Source organism: Carassius carassius, chromosome 39 (assembly GCF_963082965.1).
Source record: "Carassius carassius chromosome 39, fCarCar2.1, whole genome shotgun sequence".
Classification (NCBI taxonomy): domain Eukaryota; kingdom Metazoa; phylum Chordata; class Actinopteri; order Cypriniformes; family Cyprinidae; genus Carassius; species Carassius carassius.
In genome coordinates, this window is record NC_081793.1 from 12,788,941 (window position 1) to 12,816,025 (window position 27,085).

The 27,085-nt window shown below is 36.7% G+C and overlaps 1 protein-coding gene across 2 annotated transcripts; it reads right to left on the reverse strand.

Moving 5' to 3' along the window:
• Positions 1-2,725: 2,725 nt before the first annotated feature.
• Positions 2,726-17,939, reverse strand: LOC132121386 (phosphatidylinositol 3,4,5-trisphosphate 3-phosphatase and dual-specificity protein phosphatase PTEN). Of its 2 annotated transcripts, XM_059530722.1 has the most exons (10): positions 17,231-17,939; positions 14,285-14,369; positions 11,709-11,753; positions 11,378-11,421; positions 11,046-11,284; positions 9,232-9,373; positions 7,598-7,666; positions 7,064-7,230; positions 5,465-5,686; positions 2,726-3,675 (listed from the first exon to the last, which is right to left on the reverse strand). In XM_059530722.1, the coding sequence occupies exons 1-10, from the start codon at positions 17,307-17,309 to the stop codon at positions 3,499-3,501; spliced, it is 1,269 nt and encodes a 422-aa protein (XP_059386705.1). In that variant the 5' UTR covers positions 17,310-17,939; the 3' UTR covers positions 2,726-3,498. The 2 variants fall into 2 exon arrangements, with proteins under 2 accessions (XP_059386705.1, XP_059386706.1); XM_059530723.1 differs by lacking the exon at positions 7,598-7,666.
• Positions 17,940-27,085: the final 9,146 nt, after the last annotated feature.

The following is a 27,085-nucleotide window of genomic DNA, read 5'->3' on the forward strand; positions in this document are numbered from 1 at the left end:
GGGCAGTTTACACATACAATTACAAACAAACGTGATTTGTATGAGCAACATGAATACCTGTACAATATTTCATACATGGTTGGTTTGTGTATTCTCAGTGCATAGGCATTACACACAGAGCAACTGTTGCACAGCACAATAGTATCTGAACAGGCTGAAACGGAGTAAGGCCGTTTTCTTAAGAGACTTGAAAATATACTGCGTTTACATTACGTGAACGTAAAACCCTCTGGGGAGAAGAATGATTTCTAATGGAGCACGGCTGAAGTCCAAAGGGCCCCCTGCTGCAGGTCTAGCTGGACGATTTAGTGCTTTAGTGCACAGTACCACCCCATCTATCCGCTCGCTTGACGTGATGTCCTACCAGTTTTTAAAGCAACTTTCAACTATTAACGAGAGGCACTTTGTGGCAATCACAGGCATCATAACATATTGCACAAATCAGCTAAGAAAGTGTGATGTGAAACATATACACTGGCACCTTTGATGACGTTTTGTTTTTCATGAAAGCTGAAAATCAATTTTTCATGCTGCCTGTGAGCTCCACACACCCGTGCCACGTACAAGATGTCTGAGGGCCTGCGCAAGGTACTGTGGCTAAATTATCAAAATGTCTAGGGATGGGTCTCATGTCGCAGAGACGATCTGAGGATTAACAGGATAGTTCGCCAAAAAATTAACATTCGTCATTTACTCACCCCTTCTGTGCTAAAAATCTCTTTAGCAATTTCACAAATAACCATGAAGAAACAGCATGTAACACAATGAATTAGATGTGAAATTAAGACTGAAACAGTATTTTGTCAAATATTCTTCAATGATTTTTATAGTCATTCCAAACCTGTACGTCAAACTTCTATTTCTGTTGGAACTCAACTGACTTTCATTGTGTGGACAAAATCAGTGGAAACATTCTTCAAAATATCTTTTCTGATCATACAGGTTCAGAAAGACACAAGGGTGAGTAAATGATGACAGAATATTTGATTTGAATTCTTTCAATTGAAGTTCATCATGTGACACTTCAGAAAAGTCACACATTAAACCACTAAACATCCAAAACATCTCAGTGTATGTTTAGACTGGGGAATACCTGCAGAGGAGAGGGTCTTTGCCAGAATGTGAATGAACACTTTCGTAAATAGCCGCTTTGTTTTCTTATATATATATATAAAAATCAGTCAATAAAAAAAACACATTTGATTCTATCTGGATGCAGAAACAAATATTACTGTCTTTTCATTTCAACTCTATTCTACTACTATTGATTGCTGTGAAGCATTTCCAAAAAAACAAAAAAACAAAAAAAACACTGGACCACTGACTGAAACCCTGCAAAGACCTGTAACAGTGCAAATGTCTAGTACAATATGTTGCTCTATTATAGTAGCTTTAAATAAGTCAGTGCTTGGGCAGAATGGTAGGTATCAAAGCAGTAGAAGAGTAAGCATTGTCAACTTCAAGTAAGGCAAAGAATACCTCCCGTGGGCCCTGCCTCCTCCTTGGAGCACAAAGAAAACAATAAAACAAAAATGATGAAGCTTAATTTTGGCAGTTTTTCAGTGATGTGGTAAAATGTAAACAAAATGTGAATCCTTGATAGGCTTGCTTTTATTCCTGGATTGGTTAGTGTACAATCTCATAAAGGAAGGCCCAGTCTCCTCTTCATGTCAGGGAAACGTATTCTTTCTCTAAAGGAAGGCGAGATGTATGGTGAGTGCAGTGGGCTGGTGAGAAGAGTGAAGCCTGAACGTTAACAGTATGAGAAAGGCAGCTTACTCACTACCCTTAGAGAAGATTCTTGCCCAAGAGACTGAGAAAGTTTTTTTTTCTCTCTGTTTTTGGTCTGGCCACAGCCAGATGTTTAAAAAAAAAAAAAATTTGGCATGCTTAAAAGAAAATTATACATTTAAATATTTAGGGCTTTAATATTTCTGAAGCAAGCACAAGACTGTGTAAAATCCGTAGCTGCACTATGCTCATTCCAAATGGAACAAGGCCTGTTCAAGAATAAGAAAAAAAAAGGATCTCTAGCTAGTGAGAGACATCAAATTGTTGGAAACTAATTATGCACATCAAAGTGCGACTAACAGTTACGACACGCACCGAAGTGCGTTTGAATGCTTGCACCATGAGGTTCTTTGCTCCAAAATGACTGCACTATACATTGAGTTTACAGTTTAGCAAGCACCATTGCTGGATAAATGATCCAGATTTCATTAGATCATGCACGATAAGGCTACAAATATGTTATAGGGAGCCAAAGAGCTGATGTCTGACACAGCCAGGAAGAAAGACAAACTATGTAAATGCTGTTGAAATGTAATCAAAACTTGCATCAAAGGTTGATACATTCAGAAAAGGGCTTCTCCATGTTGACATGCATTACACGAGATGCTGTACACCATCAAACCCGATCTGACCAGAGATCGCTGTAGTGAACCACAGAGCCTTCAAGCAAGATTGATCTGCATCCCAGAACATACTGAAGAAAAATGTTACCACTGACGCTACCTTGAGCCTTCAAGAAGTGAAACAGAAAACAAAATCATCCTGTGAGAGCTGATTTAAACAAGTGCCAATTTTGAAAGGGAAACATATGAATTATATAAATGAAGTCACTGAATGACTGTTTTTATAGATTAAAATCCCATCTGCAGAAGAAAGAGTGATGGCAATATCTCCTTCCCAAATACAATCAAATTGTAAATGACTTTAGAAACCCTTTTTTTTTTAGAAAAACATTGTATACTATTTATTTAACAACATGGAAACTGATTCCAATAACATGCACACCTTCGATCAACATTATTGCAACACTGGTTTCCCTGTTGTGTTGTGTGTATATTTGCATTAAAAAAAAAAATTATAATAATAATACATGGTGGAGCTAAATATTGTGTTTTCTGCCAAGGTGTCATGTAGTTTAGTAGAATCATTACCACCTCCATTCTAGTAGTGGTACTGATGAAAGCAGACTAAAAAAGGACTAGCGACGCAGTTTCCACTGCACAACAGAGCCAGACTGACACATGGCGGCCTTCCAGCAGCATGAGAAGGGTTTCACAGTAGGTAGGACAGGACAGACTAGTGAAGGACTGACATGGATACATGAATGCTGATTAAAGCACTGGCCTAGGTTTCAACAGGTTGATGGAGCAGCGAATTATGATCTCCACTGAATTTCTCCCATAAACGATCCCCCATCCTGACTGGGTTTCCTTTCTTGTGTTACTGCATGAACATGTATTTACATAATAGCTACTGATGCGGTTTTCCACAAAACATCAGTGTTGATACTTCATGGAGCGTTGTGAATGAACAAAAGAAAAATTGGTCAGCATTTTTGTCCCTACATCTGGTGGCATATGTGTGACGTGTGTCCTAATTCAGCTTGGAGGAAAAAAAAAAAAAAGTACTTGCTTTCAGTTCATATTCAAGTTTTCTCCTTTATACAACTATTACATATGGTTTCTTTTTTCTTCCCATAAAAATATTTCAAACTTTAGTAATCTGTTCTTCATCATACTGATCATTTTCAGGGTCCGAGTCTGTTGTGTCCGAATACCGGTAAAGGTCCGGTTCATTATCGCTAACATCAGGGGTTACAGACGTAGAAGTGCTGGCCTCCGAGTTGGATGGTTCCTCCACTGTTTTTGTGAAGTACAACTTCACCTAATGGGAGAAAAAAAAAGAGCACATTTTAGTCATTTGAACTTTTGTAGCTTTGAACATTTGAACTTTGAATGAGCATACCACCAGTTTAACACATTAAAGGGTTAGTTCACCCAAATATTAAAATTATGTAATTAATGACTCACCCTTATGTCGTTCCAAACCCGTAAGACCTCTGTTCATCTTCGGAACACAGTTTAAGATATTTTAGATTTAGTCCAAGAGCTTTCTGTCCCACCATTGAAAACGTATGTACTGTATACTGTCCATGTCCAGAAAGGTAATAAAAACATCTTCAAAGTAGCCCATGTGACATCAGAGGGTCAGTTAGAATTTTTTGAAAGCATCGAAAATACATTTTGGCCAAAAATAGCAAAAACTACTACTTTATGCAGCATTGTCTTCTCTTCTGGGTCTGTTGTGACCACATTCACTGCAGTGTACTGATATCCGGTTCACGAACGAATCACTCGATGTAACCGGACCTTCTTGAACCAGTTCACCAAATCGAACTGAATAGTTTGAAACGGTTCACGTCTCCAATAAGCATTAATCAACAAATTACTAAAGCTGTTTTTTTAATGTGGCTGACACTCCCTCTGAGTTCAAACAAACCAATATCCCGGAGTAATTCATTTACTCAAACAGTACACTGACTGAACTGCTGTGAAGAGAGAACTGAAGATGAACACCGAGCCGAGCCAGATAACGCACAAAAGATTGACTCATTCTCGAGTCAAGAACTGGTTGCATCAGTTTTCGGATCACCAGTAGTGATGGGAAGTTCGGTTCTTTTTTGCGAACCAGCTCTTTCGGACAGTTCGATTCAATCAACCTGTTGAAGAAAACGGTTCACCGATTCTTTTGCGCTCGACGTAATGATGTCATTTGCGATGATTGCCCTTGATTCAAGCCTTCGGTTTACCTGGGCTCATAACATTAGCACAGAATCAGTTCAGAATCAATTACCAAAAGAATCAGTTCAGTTCAGACGCTCTGTGTGTCAGTCTGCTTCACACTGAATCACACAACACATGCGCAGTATCATCAGCGCCTCGGTTCTCGAATCGTACGCGTCTGACAGAAACGGTTCTTGATGCGAGAACAAGTCAGTCTTTTGTTCGTTATCTGGCTCAGCTCTGTGTTCATCTTCAGTTCTCTCTTCACAGCAGTTCGGTCAGTGTACTGTTTGAGTAAATTAATTACTCCGGGATATTGGTTTGTTTTAATTTAGAGGGAGTGTCAGCCACATTAAAAAAGTTAACAGTTTAAATCATTTGTGGATTAATGCGTATTGGAGACGCGAACCGTTTAAAACGATTCAGTTCAATTTGGTGAACTGGTTCAAAAAGATCCGGTTACATCAAATGATTCGTTCGCGAACCGGATATCACAAACTGCTTTGTTTTTAACTCTCTCGCAACAGACACGGAAGAGAAGACAATGCTGAATAAAGTCGTAATTTTTGCTATTTTTGGACCAAAATGTATTTTCGATGCTTCAAAAAATTCTAACTGACCCTCTGATGTCACATGGACTACTTTGATGATGTTTTTCTTACCTTTCTGGACATCGACAATATACCATACATACATTTTCAATGGAGGGACAGAAAGCTCAGGGACTAAATCTAAAATATCTTAAACTGTGTTCCGAAGATGAACAGAGGTCTTACGGGTTTGGAACGACATGAGGGTGAGTCATTAATGACATAATTTTAATATTTGGGTGAACTAACCCTTTAAATGAACAGCAATTGGAAGGCGGTGAGCAAAATTGCTTAACACACCTTGAAGTTTGGAGAGAAGTATCTGTTGGCTTTATCCTTATTGGCTTTATCCAAGTTGTTCTTGGCTAAAGTCAGGATTAGATAATCCTTATCATTCTCTCCCTGTTCTGTGGTTTGGTTTCCATCCAGTTCCTTCACTAAACCTCCATTTTCAACCTTCTCTGAGCTCTCATCTGGTCCAGGGACGAAGAAGGTGTTCACCCAGAAGTGAAACATCTTATCCTGGTTAACAAAAACAAATAAATATAAGCTAAAATTGAGGAGTGTAATACAAAAGAAAACAAATCATATTATAAGATGAGGCTTCTAGGGATGCTCATTTCGGTTAATTTTTTTCCGACCAACAACCGCTTCCATGTTATCCGAATATTAACTATTACGATTCTAAAAAATACATTTGCATTAAATAAAAATACAAATAGACGAGTTTGACATGCATACATTTAATTTAACATGCAAAATTTAAACTGTTGCCCTGGGTTGATTTTTTCCCATGGGTTAACAGATATGTAGGATATAGCATACTTTATACGTACAGCAAGCATTAAATAAAATACTTTAATACCTTTTAAACCATTTAAACTAATCTGTCAAAATCTTTACTCTCAGTTAAGGGATAAACTGTCAATATGAGCATCCCTAAAGGCTTCATTTAAAAAAGTTTTCACAATAAAAATTATTTCAAAACAGCTTTTCAGAAATTCATAATGTTATCGTTTATAACAGCCTAACAGTCCATACTGAGCAATTTGGTGTTGAGCAATAGGACAGTTTACAAGGAAATAAACAATTAGTCAGTTGAGATTTGCCTTGTAGTATCTGTTCTGATGCCAGACTTAAAGACATAATTAAGAATCTCAGATACAGCCTGTGGTTTACACCCAACCCTTTCATTAAAGTATTTAAGTCAATATATAGTTTTATATATATAGAGAGAGAGAGTGAGAGAAAGAGAGAAATGACTATATGGTTATGTAACATTAAGCTCAATGTCCAAAAAAATAAAAAATAACTACATAATTATACACCATTACTGTGCTACATAATTACTCATCCTATGATAAGATTTTTGTCATACAGCCCAACCCTGTAAGAAGTCATTCTGGCACGGATTCCAGACTCATTTGTTATGAATAATCTTATCTTTTGCTTTAATCAAGTTCAAAATAAAAGTTATAATTAACTGATATTAAGTACTCATTCATTTTCATTTCACTCCATTTGTAGCATTTAGAGCACTTTTATCACTAAAGATCATTATATTATTTTTATAAAATATTTTTTTTATAAACCATAATATATTCCATATACTGAAACAACATTTGGGTTGAATTTGAAGTAGGAGCACTATATTGTGATCTATACTGATACAATGATATAAATTCTTTAAACTTTAATAAGATTTAGGACATACCACCCAACTCTTAGTATAAAATTTCATAACAAAACTGCATGAAATATTGAAGTAAACATGTATCTTAATCTTCACTCTTAACTAACATAAAAACATTACATTGACTACTAAATGCAGCAATAAAGTAAAGAAGATCAATGATGATCTATAAGAACACTTTAGGCTGTTTGGGAACTCACACGTACCTTTTTCAGCATCTTGTTTTGCTTGTGGAAGAACTCCACCTTGATGTCTCCGCACACGGGCAGTGGCTGTGGAAAATCAAAGTACATGTACTTCTCCTCTCGCCTTGTGTGCACTGGATTAGATGTGTGGATTTTCACTTTCAGTTGGTACACAACAAACTGAGGATCTGCAAGATAAATCAATGTGTAATTGCTCTACCAGCTTTGTGCAACAGAAACAAAATATTTCAATGAGCTTATGCATATCTGTTAACATAAAACAAAAGAAAAGCGTAGAGGAAAACAACAGGACAGAAACAGCAGAAATGTTGATACAGAAAAGACAAAATAACAGTGGCACGCTAAGGGCCCTATTCTGAGAACAGCTGACCCTGGACCACGCTTCCCATCTCCCTCAAACGAGGCTTCACGAACGACCACCAAAAGTGGCGTTAGGGGCATTTACTTCTACATGGCAAAAACATTTTACAGAGCAACACTGGCTAGGCTAACAGAACTGAAAATGAGAAACATTTTAGAAAAAGCTGATGTTACCCCAATGCCAATTGGTTTTTCTGAACCCATGTGGAATCTGCTCACTCTTGCTTTTTACAGCAGAATCCCCTTGGAGAAAAAGAAGGAGATTAAAAACTGTCCAGTGGCCTGGCCAGAGCAAGAGCAAGAGAGGGCACTATAACGGGAAGAAACATTTAAACAGAGCTAAAACACAACACACACTCATGCAACACAGCTTCTACAGAGCTGGACTGGGCTAGACTAAAATATTAATGGCCATTTAGGACTATGTTGGAAACCATAAGTGCAACACCACCGGGAAGCCCTTTAGTTGTGAGGTACACTCTAAAAATCACACATAACAGACGTTACAGATGTAAAAAAAAAAATCTATATATATATATATATAATGGGGGATAAAGTTCAGAATTCACACAGCAGGTTGGCTAAAGCATTATGAACGATCCAGTCCAGGAGCTGTGGACTGCGTAGAGCAGGCTTGGTCAGTGTCACCAAGAATGTGTTCAGAATAGGGCCCGGAGGAGGTACAGTCAGAGACAGAGAGACATGGATGCTGCAGCACCACTGGACAAGATTCTATACACATTCCTGCCACTTTTCTTTAAAGATGTCAAAGTTATGTGGCTAAAGCATATATAATACCCCTGGTAGTACATTAGGTACATCTGGATAAAGGTTAAATGTCTAGGTGCATAGAAAAAGACAGGAGTTAGAATTTGTAGGGAAGAATTTGCAGCAATTGAAGCAAAAAGGAAAGCCACGAGCAGCTGTGAACCCTGCCTATTAAAGCAGCCTCTCGGCAGTTATTATATAAAAGAAGTGTGTGGGGGGTGATATTAATGTCTGAGCTGATCTGACCTCAGGTGGATGGCACAAAATTACACGTATAAATGGAGCAAAATATTTTTCAATGAAACCACAATGAATGGTAAGGCCAATTTACACAGGATGTTAAATTAAAATAAATGTTTTTTTTTTTTTTTTTTTACACATTACAAAATATGTTTCAAATATATGCTGGTCTTTTGAATCAATTTCTATTCATTAAAGGATCTTGAAAATAAAATAAATTATATAAAGCAGCACAACAGTCTTCGACATTGAAAATGAGAAATGTTTCCTGAGCTCCACAGACTTCTTAGAATGTACTCTGAAGGATCATGTGACACTAAAGCACATTTCATAATTCAGTTATAAAACAGCTACAGAAATTGATGATGTTAATGTTAGGAATACCTTAATGCCTAACTGTCTACATTTAGAAGTTCAGAGCTGGGCAACAGAATAGAGATCGATTGAATTGGGTGTGATCTACCATGTGCATCTCATTGAAACAGACTCCTTTTTGACTGGCACATCCTATGTTAAACTGCCAGCAGTTAGAAATGCATGTGCTCATGTCCACCATGTACCAAGTTAAAACGAGAGTTTTAAACAGTGCCAGTTACATATACTTTTAAAAGAAAATAAAACACAAAAGTTGGAAAAGTCCATACTTTTCAGAGAAGACATGCGAGATGCAAGTAATACCAGGTGTAAACACTAATATGTCTCACCTGAGCACGTGAGATCAAATAGCCCGCAACGGATGACAATGCAAATATAAACATCACTGCTAGAAAGGAAAAAAATATAAGAAAGAGCTCACTTACTGCAAGTCCCTCCACTGAACATAGGCACGGTCTCAAACACCATCTTGTGAAAGAGCAAGGCCACAGGTTTGTACTCCAGCTTATTCTTCAGAAGGTAGCTATAGTAGTACACATATCGCCTCTGGCTGGGAATAGTTACTCCCTGTGATAAAAGCAAACCTGTAGTGTTAATGCAAACATCTTCTCTGTGGCCTCAACACAACACAACACATTATTTACAAACCTTTAAAGACTTGTTATAAGCCTTTAAAAGTGATCTACAAGGTTGTTCATTTATGGTATATGCATCTGTTGATGACATCTGCAATATTATTCCAAAAACGTTTTAAAGTAATCATTTAACACAATTCTTGGTTTAAAAAAACCATATATATACAAATATTTAGCAGTTAAAGTAAAATATTGTTTCTATAAATCAACATCTTTAAAATCATTTTATATTTCGCCATTGCTTTTAATTTCAGTAGGTCATTTGCAATGCTTCATAAGATTGTAGATCTTTCCCTTAATAAAGTACACAGTCTTGTACGGTACCTTTGCCTTTTTGATTGATATTAAAATATTTTTTTGCTTCAAATCTAAGTTTGTAAGGTTGTGATTCATCCCGTAGCTGCTTGGTTCGATTCTTGGCATACAACCCTTTAACAAAGACTTTATTTCATTCTTTATGAGAAAAATACTGCCGGAACAAAGGCCAGTAAAAAAGTGGATGGGCACTGAATACTCAGGGGGAAATGATGCAGGTCAGTAGATTAGGGCTGGACGATTAATCGAAAAGTAATCGAAACCGAAATTTAGAACCTCGAACCGACGTAATTTTCCCATGTCGGTTATTTCGATTATTTCCTGTTAATACTTCCCCCTTAAAAGCGTGTGGAGCCACATGATTCTGCGAGTCAGTGGCATAAAAGCAAAACACGGAGGTGAACGCCGCTTCAACACATAGTGATGACACGCGAGCGGTGAGCCTTGAGTCTTCACTAAACTTTGTCAGTTGTATTTGTTTTATGGTTTGGACGTTCAAGAGATTAGACGATCGGATGTGTAGGCTATTATTATATCTAACTACCATGTTCGCGCAGCTGCATTGTGGCACGAAAAGATCGCGCGCACAGAGGAACGCAGTTGTCAGCGCTGTCCTGTGATTTATCACTAAAGTATCTTAGAATCTCAAAACCTATTATAGCATATTTTTCTACATTTGAAAGAACTAGGCTATTTACAACCCCCAGCTTCACAATAATATAGAGACGGTATGACTAATTCACACACGCAATCACTCGTACTGGTACTGTTTACCTTTAATCTTTATTTATCTCTTAAACCGAGCAATAATATGTAAGAAATGTTACAAACATAGATAAAATCACTGCTGATAGTGAGCTATGATCATTCTTTCAATAGGAAAAAATATCCCACCTTTACTAGTCGATCTAGTAAAGGTTGTTTTTGTTCATTGAGGTGCAGGAGGAACTTAAAGGAGAACTTTGCAAACGAGAAGTCGGTTCAGTGTTGCTGTCTGTGAGACGTGACTCTCTCTCCGCGTGCGCACCGAGCACACCGCGCGAGTAACCAGCTACTCAGTTCAGCTTTTCCGCGTCTTGTGTTTGAATGCTTTAAAGTCTTTTGAATGGTTACATTTGCAAGTGCCAAGGCTTAATAACACGTGAAAATGATACGCTTTCGCGTTCTGTCAACTGTCCTGAGCGTCTTTTTAGACTGGCCTCAGCCAGACGGTTGAGATGTATCAAATGTATCAAAACTTTAAACCTGATTTACATTTCTATACAAAAATGTATAAATATATACGTCACCTTCTTGTCTCTGGTTCTAACTTCACCATAGAAGTCCAGAGCCTCTTGTGCTTTTTTGAATTTGCCTCGGTGTAACAAGTATGCACATATCATGACACCCGTACGTCCCTTTCCAGCTTTGCAGTGAATGGCAGCCACATGATTGTCATTTTCACTGAGCCACTTATCCAAATCTTCACAGAAAGGTTTAATAAGTTCTAACTGAGGAGGATTGTGATCCTCAAATGGATACTGTGCAACTGCAAGAGAAAATAAAGGGTTCAACGAGACCTTCATTACAACATTTTAAAACCATCTATAAATGGCAGATTTAAGCAATTCAAGTAGCTTACCTCTGCAGTTAAATTTGGCAGTATCATAATGTCTTTCCGCACATCTAAACAATACAAAAGAAACAGATAAGTACATAAGTTCAACGCAACACATTTCTGCATAAGAAAAATGAAAATGAAAATGCAAAAACCAACTGAACATTCACAGCTAAATAAGAGACCAATGTGCAATGACAATGCCCTCCATGCACAATGATTAAACAGCTTGTTTTTCTTTATTTGATATTAAATTTAACAAGATTGCAGCTTGTCTGATTTTAACAGCAAAATGGAAGAAATGTTCTAGCAGCAATGGCATTTTACAGAGCTAAAGTTATTTAAACATACTTACAGATTATATATCTTGTAATGATTTTTATGCTTCAAATCCAAGAATCTGCAGAAAGAGCACAACAATTACTTTCCCAGACAATCAAGGTTGATTTTGGTTAAAGGAAGAGTTCACCCAAAAATGAAAGTCTTGTTCATTTTCAAAACACAAAGATATAAATCAAGAAACCAGACATTTCTGTCACTCCATTGAAAATGCATTCCACCAAATGTTTGATGCTTCAAGAGATTCTGCACCAAAATTGATAAGCTCAATACAAATTTATATTCACATAGACATATTGATCAACGCACATACATAAATCATAATGGTTATGGCTGTCACGAATCACGGTTATGAAATTTGGCTGATGGTTAATTGTCTAAAAAGTCACGGTTATTGCGATTAATTGTCTGTTTTATGGATTTGGCGAATTAGAGAATCGGCTGATCCAACACCGGCGCTATTTTTTGCTTTTTTTTTTAACACCACTATAGAATATCAAAACTGTGTGGAACTAATGGTCATTCTTTTTTTAAACTCTTTGTTAATCATAATCCATTAAATACTCACTTGCTCATTACAGAGAAAACTAAATTTGAATAAAAATAAGCTATGAAATATCGTGAAAAAATCTTTGGTGCACATTATACAATTTAATCATGTTTATTCTGTTAACTATTTGTATTCTTACAAAATACATCCATGAAAATAAGATAGAAATAATGAGAAAAAGAAAGGCTTCTAATAATCTTTCTGTCTGCACAAAGCTCTTATGCACATCCAGGGTGCAGAAAGGTGCACTTGAAGCAACAATGGAGTCGCACACTGTACTAAAAAAGAGAAGAGAAATGAGAGCGCAATGAACTCCAGCAAGATGTCATTTTGTGCGAATCAGAAACCAGACCTTTATCTACACATCAAGTATTATAATGGGAACATATCATTTTGGAGAGAGTTCTCCCGTGCTGTCATAACTGAACGAGACGAGCTGTTTGAATGCTGAGCGGAGAATAACTGACAGCTGCAGCAGAAGGAAGATCAATTTCTGTAAACTTAAATTTAACAATGTAAAAACAATTCTGTCCCTCACATAAAGATATGGAATGGCTTCAGATGATATAGGCTATACAGTGCATGAAAACCAAACTGGTGCTCTTCTATTTCTTTTGGTGTATGACTCTCCATTTTGCCATATAAAAAGCACAATAATCGCAGTTGTTAGATCAAATAAACGCGATTTGACTTATTTAATTATCGCGACGGGCCTAATAATAATCAGTCATGTGAGAACAAACCTCACTGGTTCTTGCAGTAGATCAAATGTGCTTGCCTGACGTGTGAGAACCTCATTGCTTCTTCCATTTACAATATTTGATGTGCTTTATCCATTAGCATTGATCAATGTTTATATATCAATAAAAATATTATTTTGATAAACGATTAATCAAACGATTATTAGAATGATAAGCCATTTCAGCCATTAATCTTTGATTGATTATTCAAGTTTTGCAATTAGTTAAAATATTGAGCTATACATATTCTAACTGAAAAAAACATTTAAGTAATCACTTCAGCTTATGAAAATGTCAAACAATTATATTACTATCATTCAATTAAAATTATTACAATAGAAATAAATGTATATGGCACACAAAATGAGATGACAGATATTCTCATTTTCCATTTAATTAACTGTGTGAAAAAGGAACTGACCAATTCATCATTTTGACTTCTTTTTTAAGTCATATGAATATGGAAAAAAATAAAGGCAAGAGATAAGTTTTATTTTTGGTCAACTATTTTATTCAGATCTTAATCTCTCTTAAAACACTTTATAGTGTTACAATAATCAAAGCAGTCCATAGCTAGATTAAGCTTTAATTTAAAAGGTAATTTAAAGTAGTAATGCTAACTGTAACTGTGACACTGACTCAGTTTTATCATGTTTAATTCTGCAAAGCTGCTTGGTTTAAAGCAATCTATTGTATAATGTGCTATGTACATAAATGTGATGTGACTGAACTTTACTGAAGTGCAGAACTGCAGAGCTGGTGCAAACCTCCACATCGCTATGATCAGATGTTTGTCGATAATGTCAACTAATCATTTCAGCCCAACTGTATAGGCATGTTTTGTGAATTAGGCGAAACGTTTTTGAGAAGTTTGAATTTGCATGTAAACAACTCGTATGTGCAATTATTAGTGCTTGTCACTTAGGACCTAATGTCTAAAAAAAATTGAGAATTGTGGTTGGAACATAAAACCATTATTTTAAACATTTTCTGCACAATCAAGGCTAATATTTACAGTAAAGCAATTGACATCACAAATGCATTTATTCATATGACTGTGAAATGGCATACTGAATGACACAGTCTAACATTATTTACACATTTCACTGCAAACTGATAAAGCTGTGCAACACGTCATTTCAGAGGTTTTAAATACACTGTGTGAAAAGCCTATAGCTGTAAATATCACAGCAGATTTGGTAGTTTTTTTTGCCACAACATGGGTTGTAAATGTTAAAAAAGACTCACAGATCCAAGTTATACTGACAAAATTTCTAAAGAATATAAAAAGCAAATACTTACCGCACTACATCATCTATGTTGTTTCTGTAGACACCTTCAAGTCTTTCAGCTGGAAAGCCCATAGCTATGATGTTCGGATAAATATCTAGACAGCAGAGTTAAGGAAATCTAGAGACTCTTTTTAGGGAAACTGATATGGACGAGAGAGAGGAAAAAACAACAACACTAAAATCATCTGATTAAATATGAACCCATTTAGAAAGTCCACTGGCTCCTGGCCTTACACAATTGTAACAATTAGTAAAACACATATCCAAATCGCTGAGACAAGGTTGGTGAACAATGCAGAGCAGCTAAATGATGCCACAAGGAGCAGGAAAAGTAAAAAACACCAAGCCCCGGTTTAAGTGGAGATCTTGTGCATTTCCAGAAAATTAGCACTTTACTTTTTAGTTGTGCAATGAGAGCTCAGATAACAGGATTCTGGTTAATATAGAACAGATGGCTCTCGCTGTAAGAGACCAATGCATAGACCTCTAACCCAGAGGGCCACACAGGGGCACTAAATAAATCACACTGTGCCTCAGCCCAGTCTGGAATTACTTTCCTTCCTCACCTTTCCATAACGAGCGCATCACTTCTTCAGTCCGACATACATATGCAGGCCTTTATAATCAAAGATGATGTAATCAGACCCTGAAGTAGCAGACAAACTGTTGGCAAAGCAATTCTATCACAAAGAGACTCACAACTGTTTAAATCAAGTCTGGAAAATACAACAAAATATTAGATGTTAAATCTACCTTGTTAACTTTATGAAAAACGCTCTTAAAAAAAAACAAGAAAAAAAACATACTGCTAAGATGACGGTAAGGAACTTCATCTTGTGTTCTCAGATGGTGTAGCATGTGGTTCTCACTTCTGGAAAACTTGACATTTCAGCAAAGAAGAAAAAAAAAAAAAATTGGCCGCTATATGGATACGAGCTCAGAAATTATGTGATTCTAAAAAAAGCCATAAGAGGTCTTTAAATGTTTACCATCTGAAGCAGCCTAAGAAGTCTAAGAAATTAGACTTTTTCACTAATTTCCCATGACAATCATAATCTAAATTATTTTGAAATGTCTAAAAATATCCACATCTCCATGAAACAGTTAATATGCATGTAAAAAAATATATTTGGTCTTTAATTTTAATGGTTCAGTGGCAAGAAAAATTATTTGATCCTTAAAGTCTGAAACACATTGACGAATTTACTTGCATCCAGTAAACACAGATCATAGTGATCTGGTCAAACTCAATCAATCCGGATATTTTATCAATAACACAAATGCATTACTCTCTTTTAAAAATGCCATACACAAGCAAACAACTGGATATAAATATGATGCACTGACACTGAGACAGTCTCATGTTATCAGTAACGTGAAAAAGAGTCTGAAAGAATGAAATCATTCTCCATATTTATCCTTTGAAACTTAAAGAATAGAGTCCTACATTCCACTTCAACACAGTGTGTGTTTTAAATACAATGAGTCCATGGCATTTCGCAATGCATGAACCCACACACCATCGAAGCCCCTGCAAATCAATTTCAATGCAATCAATTCATTCACAGGCTACTCATGTAAAACACTAGATTTAAAGCAAAACTGCATCCTTGTTTAGTGTAAATACACTTTACATTTCAAAATTCTTAACGAAACATCCACCAAGGCCTACCAGATTCCTAAAGCCATTGTTATAGTGTTATACAGAGAAATAAATGCACCTCTTCAATGATTTGATCCTGCCCTCTAACTGTCCTTCCAGCCCTGTATCTTAGTGTTTGGTAAATCTGCCTTTTTGTAAATTACAGTACAACGAACAGGACAGTGAGGTGAACTGGACTACATCTAAACGTCAGGTTTGGTTTTAATGTTTCATCAGGAGCATCTTCAATAACACTGAATACTGCTGAAATAAAACAAGCAATCAAACCACTTATTCTTTGCATTTCATCTGCAATGATATAATGCACCTGAACAAAGCCATCACAAAACCAACAATGCACATGCAAACAATACCTGTGCTTGAAAAACACAAATGACATTGACACATTGCACATAACAGTGAGCAGGCATCAGTGACGTTTCTAAAATACAGCGCTACAGAGGGAGTCCTCTTTAACAGGACTGCGCGAATACATTCCTGCGATTACGAAAAAGACATACTTCAGATATTAAAGCATTTCCTTATTGTACGCAAACGTGTGAACTGACTCATTTATAGTCAATCAAAACTACACCAAATTGAGTACGAGATCTATGTTCTGCGAGCAGCTGATGCAATTGCTCTTTGTGTGACACTGCTTGTGCATTTCATCTAATCCATCACATTATATAAAACAGCAAGACCTCTACGCGACGAACCTTTTGTTTTAAATCCCCAAACTGCAGTTTCATGCAAAGAGCCTCGAGTTGAAATGAACGCGTTTTGTGTGCTAGATTACAGATTAGCAGTCAATCGATGGACCAGATTACATAAGGGAAAATAATGACATTTTACAACCTAAATGGCGTTACTTGTGTTGTAGTTTGCACATCATGCAACTTGCCCAGAACAACTGTACAAATGAAATGAATGCGCGCGCAGTCTGTTGATCCTCTGTATGTTCGTTAACCTGGTTAAATTGAGAAATGATATGAATCTAAACGGCGCTGGCTTCGACTTGATCCAGCCACAAATACTAATAGATCTAGATCATGTCAAGTTCCAGTCGCCGACTAGGTGACAGTGACAATAGTTTCTGCATCAAAAAAAAAGAATATATATATATATATATATATATATATATATATATATATATATATATATATATAAATAAATAAATAAACGTTTGTATTCTCTGATGAAACGTCAGAGATTTCCCTATTTAGAACAAGACACAAGCCATTACCTTCACTGCAGACACTGGTTTCTACACAATAGACAGAACAGGGACATTTGATTGATCAAAGAGGATACAGGTCAAGTCCAAGTCGAATCCATCTTCCTGGTATCTATTTTTGTTTCGACTGACAATTTCTTTTATGATCGCAGCCATGGCTGTGACAGGAGTCTTTAAGGTTTTTAGTGTGTGAGAGAGTATTGTTGCTTTCGGTCGATTAATACCCTATTCGTTTCGCAGTCCCCCTGCTAACTAGAATGGAGTCTGCTGTGGCTCTCTCATCAAGGGCCTCGCTCCAAACCACCACAGGCCCGGCTTCCAAAATGCCCTCCTCAGCTCAGACGAGCCCCGGTTTAAAAGATAAGCAAGGTCCCACGTCTCGAACTGCAGAATTTCTAGTGCACGACAAGTCTCTGGTCGCACCGTAGCCGCCGTGGTTGAACGGAAAGGCGGAGAGAGGGTCCTCTCCGTGCACTTCCACCTCAAGAACGATTGTCAAAGCCCCGCTCGCTCGCGCTCAGCTCGCGTTAAGTCTAGCCGCTAGCTTCAACGGCTAGCGCGCTAGCTCGTCTACCCATCCTTAAAAAAATAAAAGCCATCGAACATTGCAACAATCCGCGATGTCCAAATTCCAACACATGAAATTAAAGGTGACAGCCTCCACCAAGAAATTAAAAACTCGATATTTAAATGTCACGTAGGAGCGGTATCCAGTCGGATCTTTTTCCGTCGCTACTCCTCTGTTAAAGTCTCAAACTTCCATCATGGCTTCCCATTGAAAAAAAAGGTGACGTTCAGACAACATATTCATACGCTGTGTCAAGTAGTTCCACGAATGAAGTATTGTCTGTACCAATGCTTTTTCTGTATGTCAGTATATAGATACACACATTATTAAATATAAATATTTAACTGTTTGGACGTAAAATTAAAACATTAAACATTATTTTTTTTTAGGTACAGCCAGCGGAAGAATATAGTCAGGGCACAAACGACTACTTTTGGTTCCAGGGTCACGTGTGTACAGAAATGAGGGAAGTATCCAATATTTTATATCAGATTTCAAGTGAGTATGTAGGTATTACAGACCAGCGTTCTCGTTTCTGTTTTTGAAAGAATTGTTTACTGGTCTGACCCGTGGTGACTTCAAAGAACAACCTGGAATGTATATATTTGAAACACTACTGTATACGAGGAAAAATATCAGAATGCGTGTAGTTAACATTACCCCCCTCAACTAGCCTGCAATAGAAGGCAGGAAATTGCTGAAATGCTTACGCAAGCAGAAAAGTAAGTTACTGCATAAAGGCGCAAGCACATCATTTGGTAATTATAAAGAAATGACATAAATTAATTGCGCCAGCGATTACGCAAATTTATTTAACCATGTATTAATGCAATATGCGTGTTCTGTACCATTTTCTCAAATGCGCATTTAACCCCCAAAGATGGCAATAAGGTAGACAGATCTAGTTATTGCACAGCGCCATCTGTCAGAATAGGATTGTAGATATTACAATATTTTCTCCTGTCCTTTTTTTTTTCAGTACAACCCCTTTCTAAATGTTTTGGCTTTTTATTTAATTTCAATTATTTATTTATTTATTTTTATTTTTTATTTGTAACATTATTTAGGGGATAGGAGTTTTTTAGTGTATTTTTTATTGTTTGGTGCTTTGTGTATGAGCTAATTTGTGCCTAAATTATAAGTTATTTATGATTTATTAGTATGTTAGATATTTTTGTTTTATCTGGAATTAATAAGTCATTCCTTCTTCATGGTCTGCTATATTTTACGCGTATCCCATTTGTCGTTGAATTACTGTATCCTTATTGTTATACAATGATAACTTATCTTTGCCAGGAGAAGAAGGTAGTGGTGCGCTGTCGGGTGAAGAAGGTTAGAGAGAAATATGACCTGATTCCTAATTCATCACAGTATTAGATTTGAGTGGGTAGTCTATCAGAAGAGTACTGATATAGCTTACTATAAGTCATAAAATTTAATCTTGAAACCACTGAACTTTTTGTGTATTATACTGTATTTCATTTTATTATTATATTTTATTTTATTTTTAGTTGGTTTAATTGTTAGGCTATGTTATTTGCATTGAATTGTATTCTCAGTCTACTTTGTAAAAACAACAACAACAACAACAAAATAGAATGTCTTTCTGTTGTAACAAACAAACAAATAAAAAAACAAACCACTGAGCCAGTTCACACAGTTTATCCTATTTGCATCTTGACACTGAAAATGTAAATTAACCTATCAGTCATCTTTATCATCACAGTTAACATCTTTATACAAACCACATCTTCCTGGAGAGAAAAGTAGCGCGGATCCACCAGTCGTGGGTCTTTTATGCTGCATGCATAATATTTAATATTGCAATTAAGGCCAAATGGTTTGCATTGTGCTATTCGCACTGTATCTTTAGAAAAGTTCACAATGCTGATGCAGTTTAAATAGAACTAATGTGGACAGCATTAAATACATGTTTAATTACGTAGTTATCAGTGTCTTTGACTTTAAAACAATTTGAATCATTCAAACAGAAAGCATGTAGGCTATTCTATATGACAGCGTATACGTGAATATCTATTTCAGAAGTCCCATTGGTGAGAAGGGTGTGACTGTGGGTCTCATCGCAACACCACTAATTTCTGTTAAGTGACCTCTTTTTTAAGAGTTTCAGTTTGTATCAGTGAACGAGGAAATATATTTATGTATAGCTATTATAATATATATTTGGAAATATATATGAAAATATGATTTAATTTGCTTTCTTTATTTAGTTCCTTTATGTTAAGTAGGCTACAGCAGTCTATTGTTTGTAAGGTTGTGAATAAGAAAATATGAAAATAGCCTATGATTGCATTGCCGACGAGTTCAGCATGTAGTTGTGACATAAATGGGAACTAAATCACAATCTACACACATCTAAATATTGAGCCCGGTCTCATTAAAATGCATATAAATAGTACGCCAAATAAAAACAAAAACTCGTGGTACTGATAGCTACGCAAAAATTGACTTTGGCGTGCATATGATATACACGTGTTTAGCGTGCATAGTATAATACGCTGTTTTCACGTGCAGTGATACGAAATTTGTTGGCGTGCATATGATATGCAGTTTTCGCGTAGGCTATATGATAGGCTACGCATCTACCCCTCAACCCTAATCCTGTAGCATACTCCATAGTCAAAATGTGTGTATCAATACCACGAGTTTTTGTTTTTACTTGGCGTACTATTATACGCACTTTCATGAGATTGGGTTGGGATATTTGATATTTATCGCCATTAAAAATGAGACTGAACCCAACTACGCATTACTGACGCTGGCAATATATAGCACCTTTTATGACATGATGATGCTTGTTGCGTCTGTATCCATACGTTGATCTCATTAAATGACTTTACAGCACTCTCTCTACAAAGTGCTTAAGTGTAATGACTAACAAAATCTAAACCATGACAACCCTTACCAAAAGGAAGTATACTTAAAGTGTATTTTATTAAGTATACTTAAGTAAAGTTCAAGTATATTTTAAAGTATAGGCCTACTTTATGAAGTATTAGTTTACTAGTAGTACACTTGTAAGTGTACTATTTCAATACTCCTTGGGAGTAAATTGGACCACTTTCTGTATAAAGAAAGTAAACTTATAAGTATCCTTTAAGTATAACAGTAGTAAACTTTGAGTACTATACATCTATGTTTTTAGTATGTACTGCAACTATAGCCTACTAAAAGTGAACTTATAGGTATACTGATAGTTTACTAATTATATACTTGTATTAGTTTTAGTACACCTTGAATTATAGTCTCAATAAAATAGTAGTAGTAGTGTAGTAGTAGTATACTTTATTGTCCTCGAGAGGAAATTTGTTTTGGACTACAAAATTGCTGCATGACCTACATACAATCTACATACAATAGACAAGTAAAAAAGATAAAACAAACAATATAAAAGATAAAATAGAAAGAAAACCTCAAGATAAACATCTGTTAAACAGGCACACAGATACTGGTACAAAAGAGTTCTTGTATCGATTTAGCTTACACCTCGGGACTCTGTATCTTCTGCCAGAGGGAAGCAGTTCATATTGTGAGTTTAAAAAATGACTCTGATCGCCAATGATCCTTTCCACCTGGTTAAGAATACATTCCTCATATAAATCCTGGAGATTACAATCTCTCTCATGCCCGACAATTTTAGATGCTGTCAATATCAGGTGCATCAATTTAGATTTAAGCTTCACTGAAAGATTACCAAACCATACTGTGATCCCGTACTTAACAATACTTTCTAAAACAGCATTATAAAACAGCCTCATGACATTTTTGTTCACACCATACAGACATAATCTGCGCAAGAAGTACAATCTTTGTTCTAGGCGAGTAAAAAACCCATTCAATATGTGTATTCCATGTAAGTGATCTCTCTATATACACACCCAGATACTTGTAGGTCTGCGACTGGGTAATGTGATGGTTGTGTATAACCACTGGTTGATGCACAAATACATTTTGGATCAAATACAATTTCCTGTGTCTTTTTTGTGTTAATTACCAACTAATTTTTATCACACCAGTCAACAAACATACTTATTTCTGCTTGATAAATGGTTCTAACATTATCATGCTCGTAAAGTAGACTTAAAATGGCTGTGTCGTCTGAATATTTAAAAACATAATTCTGTGAATGCCAGTTTGAGCATTAATTTGTGAAAAGTGTAAAAAGAATAGGTGAACTGACACAGCCTTGAGGAACACCAGTACCACTACTCTTTAGCTGTGAAATGCAACCATTTACTTTTACACATTGGGTTCTATCTGTTAAAAAAGAATAATACCATTTGGTAATAAGTGGGTTAACACACAGCTGCTTCATTTTCTCCATTAACAGTTGAGGTTGGAAAGTGTTAAAAGCGGAGCCAAAATCAATAAACAGTAGTCTGGCATAAGCTTTAGGACTCTCTAAATGTTTCAAAATCAAGTGCATGGTGTTATTAATAGCATCCTTAGTTCCTCTCCCTTGCCTATATGCAAACTGTAAGGGGTCTAATTTGTCCGAAGCTCCTGCTTTTAAGATAGACACAACACATTTTTCAAAACATTTTATAATCACAGATGTCAGGGCTACAGGCCTGAAATCATTATTGTCCAGTGGTCTAGCAATCTTGGGAACAGGTATAATAAGTGATTTTTTCCACAAGCTGGGAATAATGCCAGAGTCCAAAGATTGTTGGAATATATGGTGCCACACTGGAGTCAGCTTATCTGCAAAGTTCTTAATAACATAGGAGGAAATTCCGTCAGGTCCGGCTGATTTCTTAGGGCAAATATGTTTAAAATGCAAATTAATCTGCATCGGATCAATCAATAACTTATCATTGATGGTACCCCAAGAGTACTCCATGGCACTACTGGAGTTATGCCCACACTTCTCAAATCTTAAATAAAAGTCATTTAAATCATTTGCCATCTGTAAGTCATCAATGGTTGAAACAGCTTTCCTAATAGGCTGCATGTTAGTTATGGATTTGATGGAATCCCACAACTGCTTAGGGTTGGACATATATAGTTTGTCCTCCAGGAATTCCTTATGTTTTTTCCTTGCATCCCTTTCAACTCTTTCCGGATTTTGCTTACTCCAGGTCTGTCATGATTATAAAAAGCACATTTCTGTTAATACAGTCTTTTTAATATAGTCCGTAGTAACCACAGTAGTTTCCTCAATATCCTCACTCTGAAAGGCTTCCCAATCCGTACCAAGAAAACAGCCTTTTAAGGCTTCAATGCTATACTTTGACCGAACATTAACACTTTTCGTCACCGGTTTGTGTCTCTTCAGCATAGTCTTGTACGTTGGGATTAGAAACACTGTATTGTGATCAGTTTAGTAGTTTTATACTGCCAGTATATTCGTAAGTTTTCATGAAGTGAACTTTACATCACTCTTTAAGTATCATACTTTAAGTACTTTAAAGGGATAGTTCACCCAAAAATAAAAATTATGTCATTAATAACTCACCCTCATGTCGTTCCAAACCCCTAAGACCTCCGTTTATCTTCAGAACACAGTTTAAGATATTTTAGACTTAGTCCGAGAGCTCTCACTTCCTCCATTGAAACTGTGTGTACGGTATATTGTCCATGTCCAGAAAGGTAAGAAAAACATCATCAAAGTAGTCCATGTGACATCAGAGGGTCAGTTAGAATTTTTTGAAGCATCGAAAATACATTTTGGTCCAAAAATAGCAAAAACTACGACTTTATTCAGCATCATCTTCTCTTCCGTGTCTGTTGCGAGAGAGTTCAAAACAAAGCAGTTTGTGATATCCGGTTCGCGAACGAATCATTTGATGTAACCGGATCTTTTTGAACCAGTTCACCAAATCGAACTGAATCGTTTTAAACGGTTCGCATCTCCAATACGCATTAATCCACAAATGATTTAAACTGTTAACTTTTTTAATGTGGCTGACACTCCCTCTAAATTAAAACAAATCAATATCCCGGAGTAATAAATTTACTCAAACAGTACACTGACCGAACTGCTGTGAAGAGAGAACTGAAGATGAACACCGAGCTGAGCCAGATAACGAACAAAAGATTGACTCGTTCTTGCATCAAGAACCGTTTCTGTCAGACGCGTCCGATTCGAGAACCGAGGCGCTGATGATACTGCGCATGTGTGATTCAGCGTGAAGCAGACTGACACACAGAGCGTCTGAACCGAACTGATTCTTTTGGTAATTGATTCTGAACTGATTCTGTGCTAATTTTATGAGCCCAGGTAAACCGAAGGCTTGAATCAAGGGCAATCATCGCCAATGACGCCATTACGTCGAGCACAAAAGAACCGGTGAACCGTTTATTGAATCGAACTGTCCAAAAGAACTACTGGTGATCCGAAAACCGATGCAACTGGTTCTTGACTCATGAACGAGTCAATGTTTCTTTCATTATCTGGCTCGGCTCGGCTTGAGCCGGAAAGAGAATTGATTAGTTCATAGTTCGGGTCCATCCATAGACAGTAAAAGAAATGGACACAGCGACCCCATTGGATTCAACTGAAGTCAATTAGAAGCATGCCCTTTCCTGGGGGTCGAGCTTACTGCGCAGACTCAAACTGAACTTGATGACCTAAATGTCACGTGAGCAACCTGTAAGTCTTCTAACCGCTGTGCCAAGAGAAATCTGAATCACCCACCGAATCTTGCAGAGAAGGCGAGCGTGAACAGGAGCAAATTTTGGTAAGTATTCTGATTCTCCCTTGACTTTATGCCTCCACGTCCCCCAGATAGCCTCATAGACAGTAAAAGATTGCCTGCGAGCTTCTCCTCCTGTCCATATGGTAATTTCTCTACTGTTCGACAGAGAGTCGCAGGTTATGACGAAATCGTTTGCCTATTTTTTACAAAAAACTGCTTCTACGGGACCATAACGTAAGATACAAGGTAATGGAGCCTTTTATACAATTTCGTGTTTCTTTAGAAATAATGAATGGACAAATGGAGTCTTTAAATGCCTCAGATGTAAAGTTATTCGCTGTCAAAGTGACGCCAAAATGAATGGGAGTCAATGGAATGCTAACAGCAGGTGGGGGTCCGCTAGCCAATGGCGGCGCCCAGGGGTGCTTCAATAAAATATGAAACCCTGCCCCCCAGGGTCTATCAGGTTTTTGACTCGTTCCTTAATCACGTGACAGCCCCATACGCTAAACCCAATGCAATCTGAGCCGGAAAGAGAGTTGATTAGTTCATCTCATGAGTCTTCGGGTCGAGTCGTTCCTTAATCACGTGACAGACCCATACGCTAAAACCATAGACAGTAAAATAATGCAATATTGAGCTGGAAAGAGAATTGACTAGTTCATCTTTCGGGTCTTCGGGTTGTTCGTTCTTTTGTCACGTGACGTGACAACATTGGCTAAAGTAATTAGTAAATTTACAACCTTCCTTACAAATGGGTGCATAGTACTTTTTTTTTATATATAATAATTATGCTTTAAATGTTGTTCATATGATGGCGAAATCACTTTGATGAAGAGATGTTTTTTCTGTGTTTTTTTTTTTTTTTTACAGTGGATTCTAATCTTCAAAAATGACCTTGTTGTATGATTTATGTCTTTTGGGTTCACCCTTCAAATTAGACTATAGAACTGTAGTGTTACTTGTTTAGGATTCAAAATGATATTTGCTTTTAATTTATGTCATTATGTCCTTTTTGAGCAATCTTCTTGTACATATATTAGACCAAAATGTCAAGTTTTCCTAGGAAAAGCAATTATTATACCAGCAAACTCAAAATTGGATTAAAAATGAACAAACTAGGCTATAAATACTTTGTATTGTAGGTTTGGATTATTATATTATTATATAGCCTAGTGTTTATTTACTGATGGACAGTCAAAAAGACAAATTAATCAATTTTTTATTTATAACAGGGTTTTATTTATTTATAAAATAATAACACACCACAGATCCTGAAGAAACAGTTACAAAAACACAGTGACAGAAATGTCAAAAAATAGCGTATGGGGCTGTCACGTGATTATGGAACGACTCGACCCAAAAGACTCATGAGATGAACTAATCAATTCTCTTTCCGGCTCGAACTGCATTGGTTTAGCGTATGGGTCTGTCACGTGATTAAGGAATGACTTGAACCCAAAGACTTGTCAGACAAGAGGTGAGGTGAGCTAATCACAGCCTGAAGACCCAGGTAAACAATGAATTAATCTTTTCTGAATCTTATAGCATTTAAGTTGTGTATTGTTTGTAGTGTGATCAACGTTTGCGTTAGTACTAGATGTGTTGGGGAAGTAACACGTAACATTTTAATTACATTTTGCTAAAAACGAAATGACTCAAAAAAATATTCGTTCATTTTGCTGAACGTGTCTCAAAAGTCCGAGTCGGTAAAATTATCCGAACTTCCCATCACTAGTTAGATTACGGCTGCATCCGAAAACTTAGGCAGGTGACTTGCTGCCTTGCTGTCTAATCAGGCAATGACTTTGCAGGCAGTGTTTTTGCCCGAAGGCACCTCATGAAACGGATTTTGGACAGGCTTCTGAGGTGGAGTAATGGTTTAATGATCTACAGCAAAATATAGAGAGATTTGGTAATAACTAAGTGGATATTTCATTACTGCAATATTAATTACTCGCTAGAAATTACATAAAAAGTGGAAAACGTTGTTCAGAAACATACATTTACACTTAACATTTAACTGAGCACCGACCGCAACTTTCAGACGCCATCTTTATTTTTTGGCTTAACTGTCACAGAATGGAACGCACAGGATTGTGGGATATCAAAGGCAGCGAAGGATACATCTATGCTGCCTTCAAAAACCGGCCAGATGAAGGAGACGGGAAATGAAGCTGACATTGATTTCGGACATGCCTTGATGCCTTCCTACCTTGGAATGCGACCTCCGAAGGCAGCATTTTTCAGTTTTCGGATGCACCATACATGTAGAAGCATAAGTTGTTTTGGTTTCTTCTTCGCTTGTGTTTTGGAACTTCTGTACAGAAGGTATGTGATAGTGCCCCCTACTGGATAACAATGAAAACATGGATTACCAGAGCACAAATTTAGCTCAAATATATTTAGATTCAAGATTTTAATACATAGACTTTGAGCAAAAAGCTGATTTTTTTTAATGAATGAAACTTACCCATATTCAAGTGTTTACAAAAAAGAATGCATGAAGCTAGAATAAAATGTTTTGTTTACAACCAGATACCCTGCTCTTTCAAAAGTGATAACACACTGTGCGCAGAGTCACAGAGTCTATATATTCATTAAAGTCATTTCCTCCTGCATCATGGAACATTTCACAGTTTGTATATTCAAAGTAGGAGTCTGGAAATGTAATCCTTGCTTATTTTGTGGACTGGTTTGAC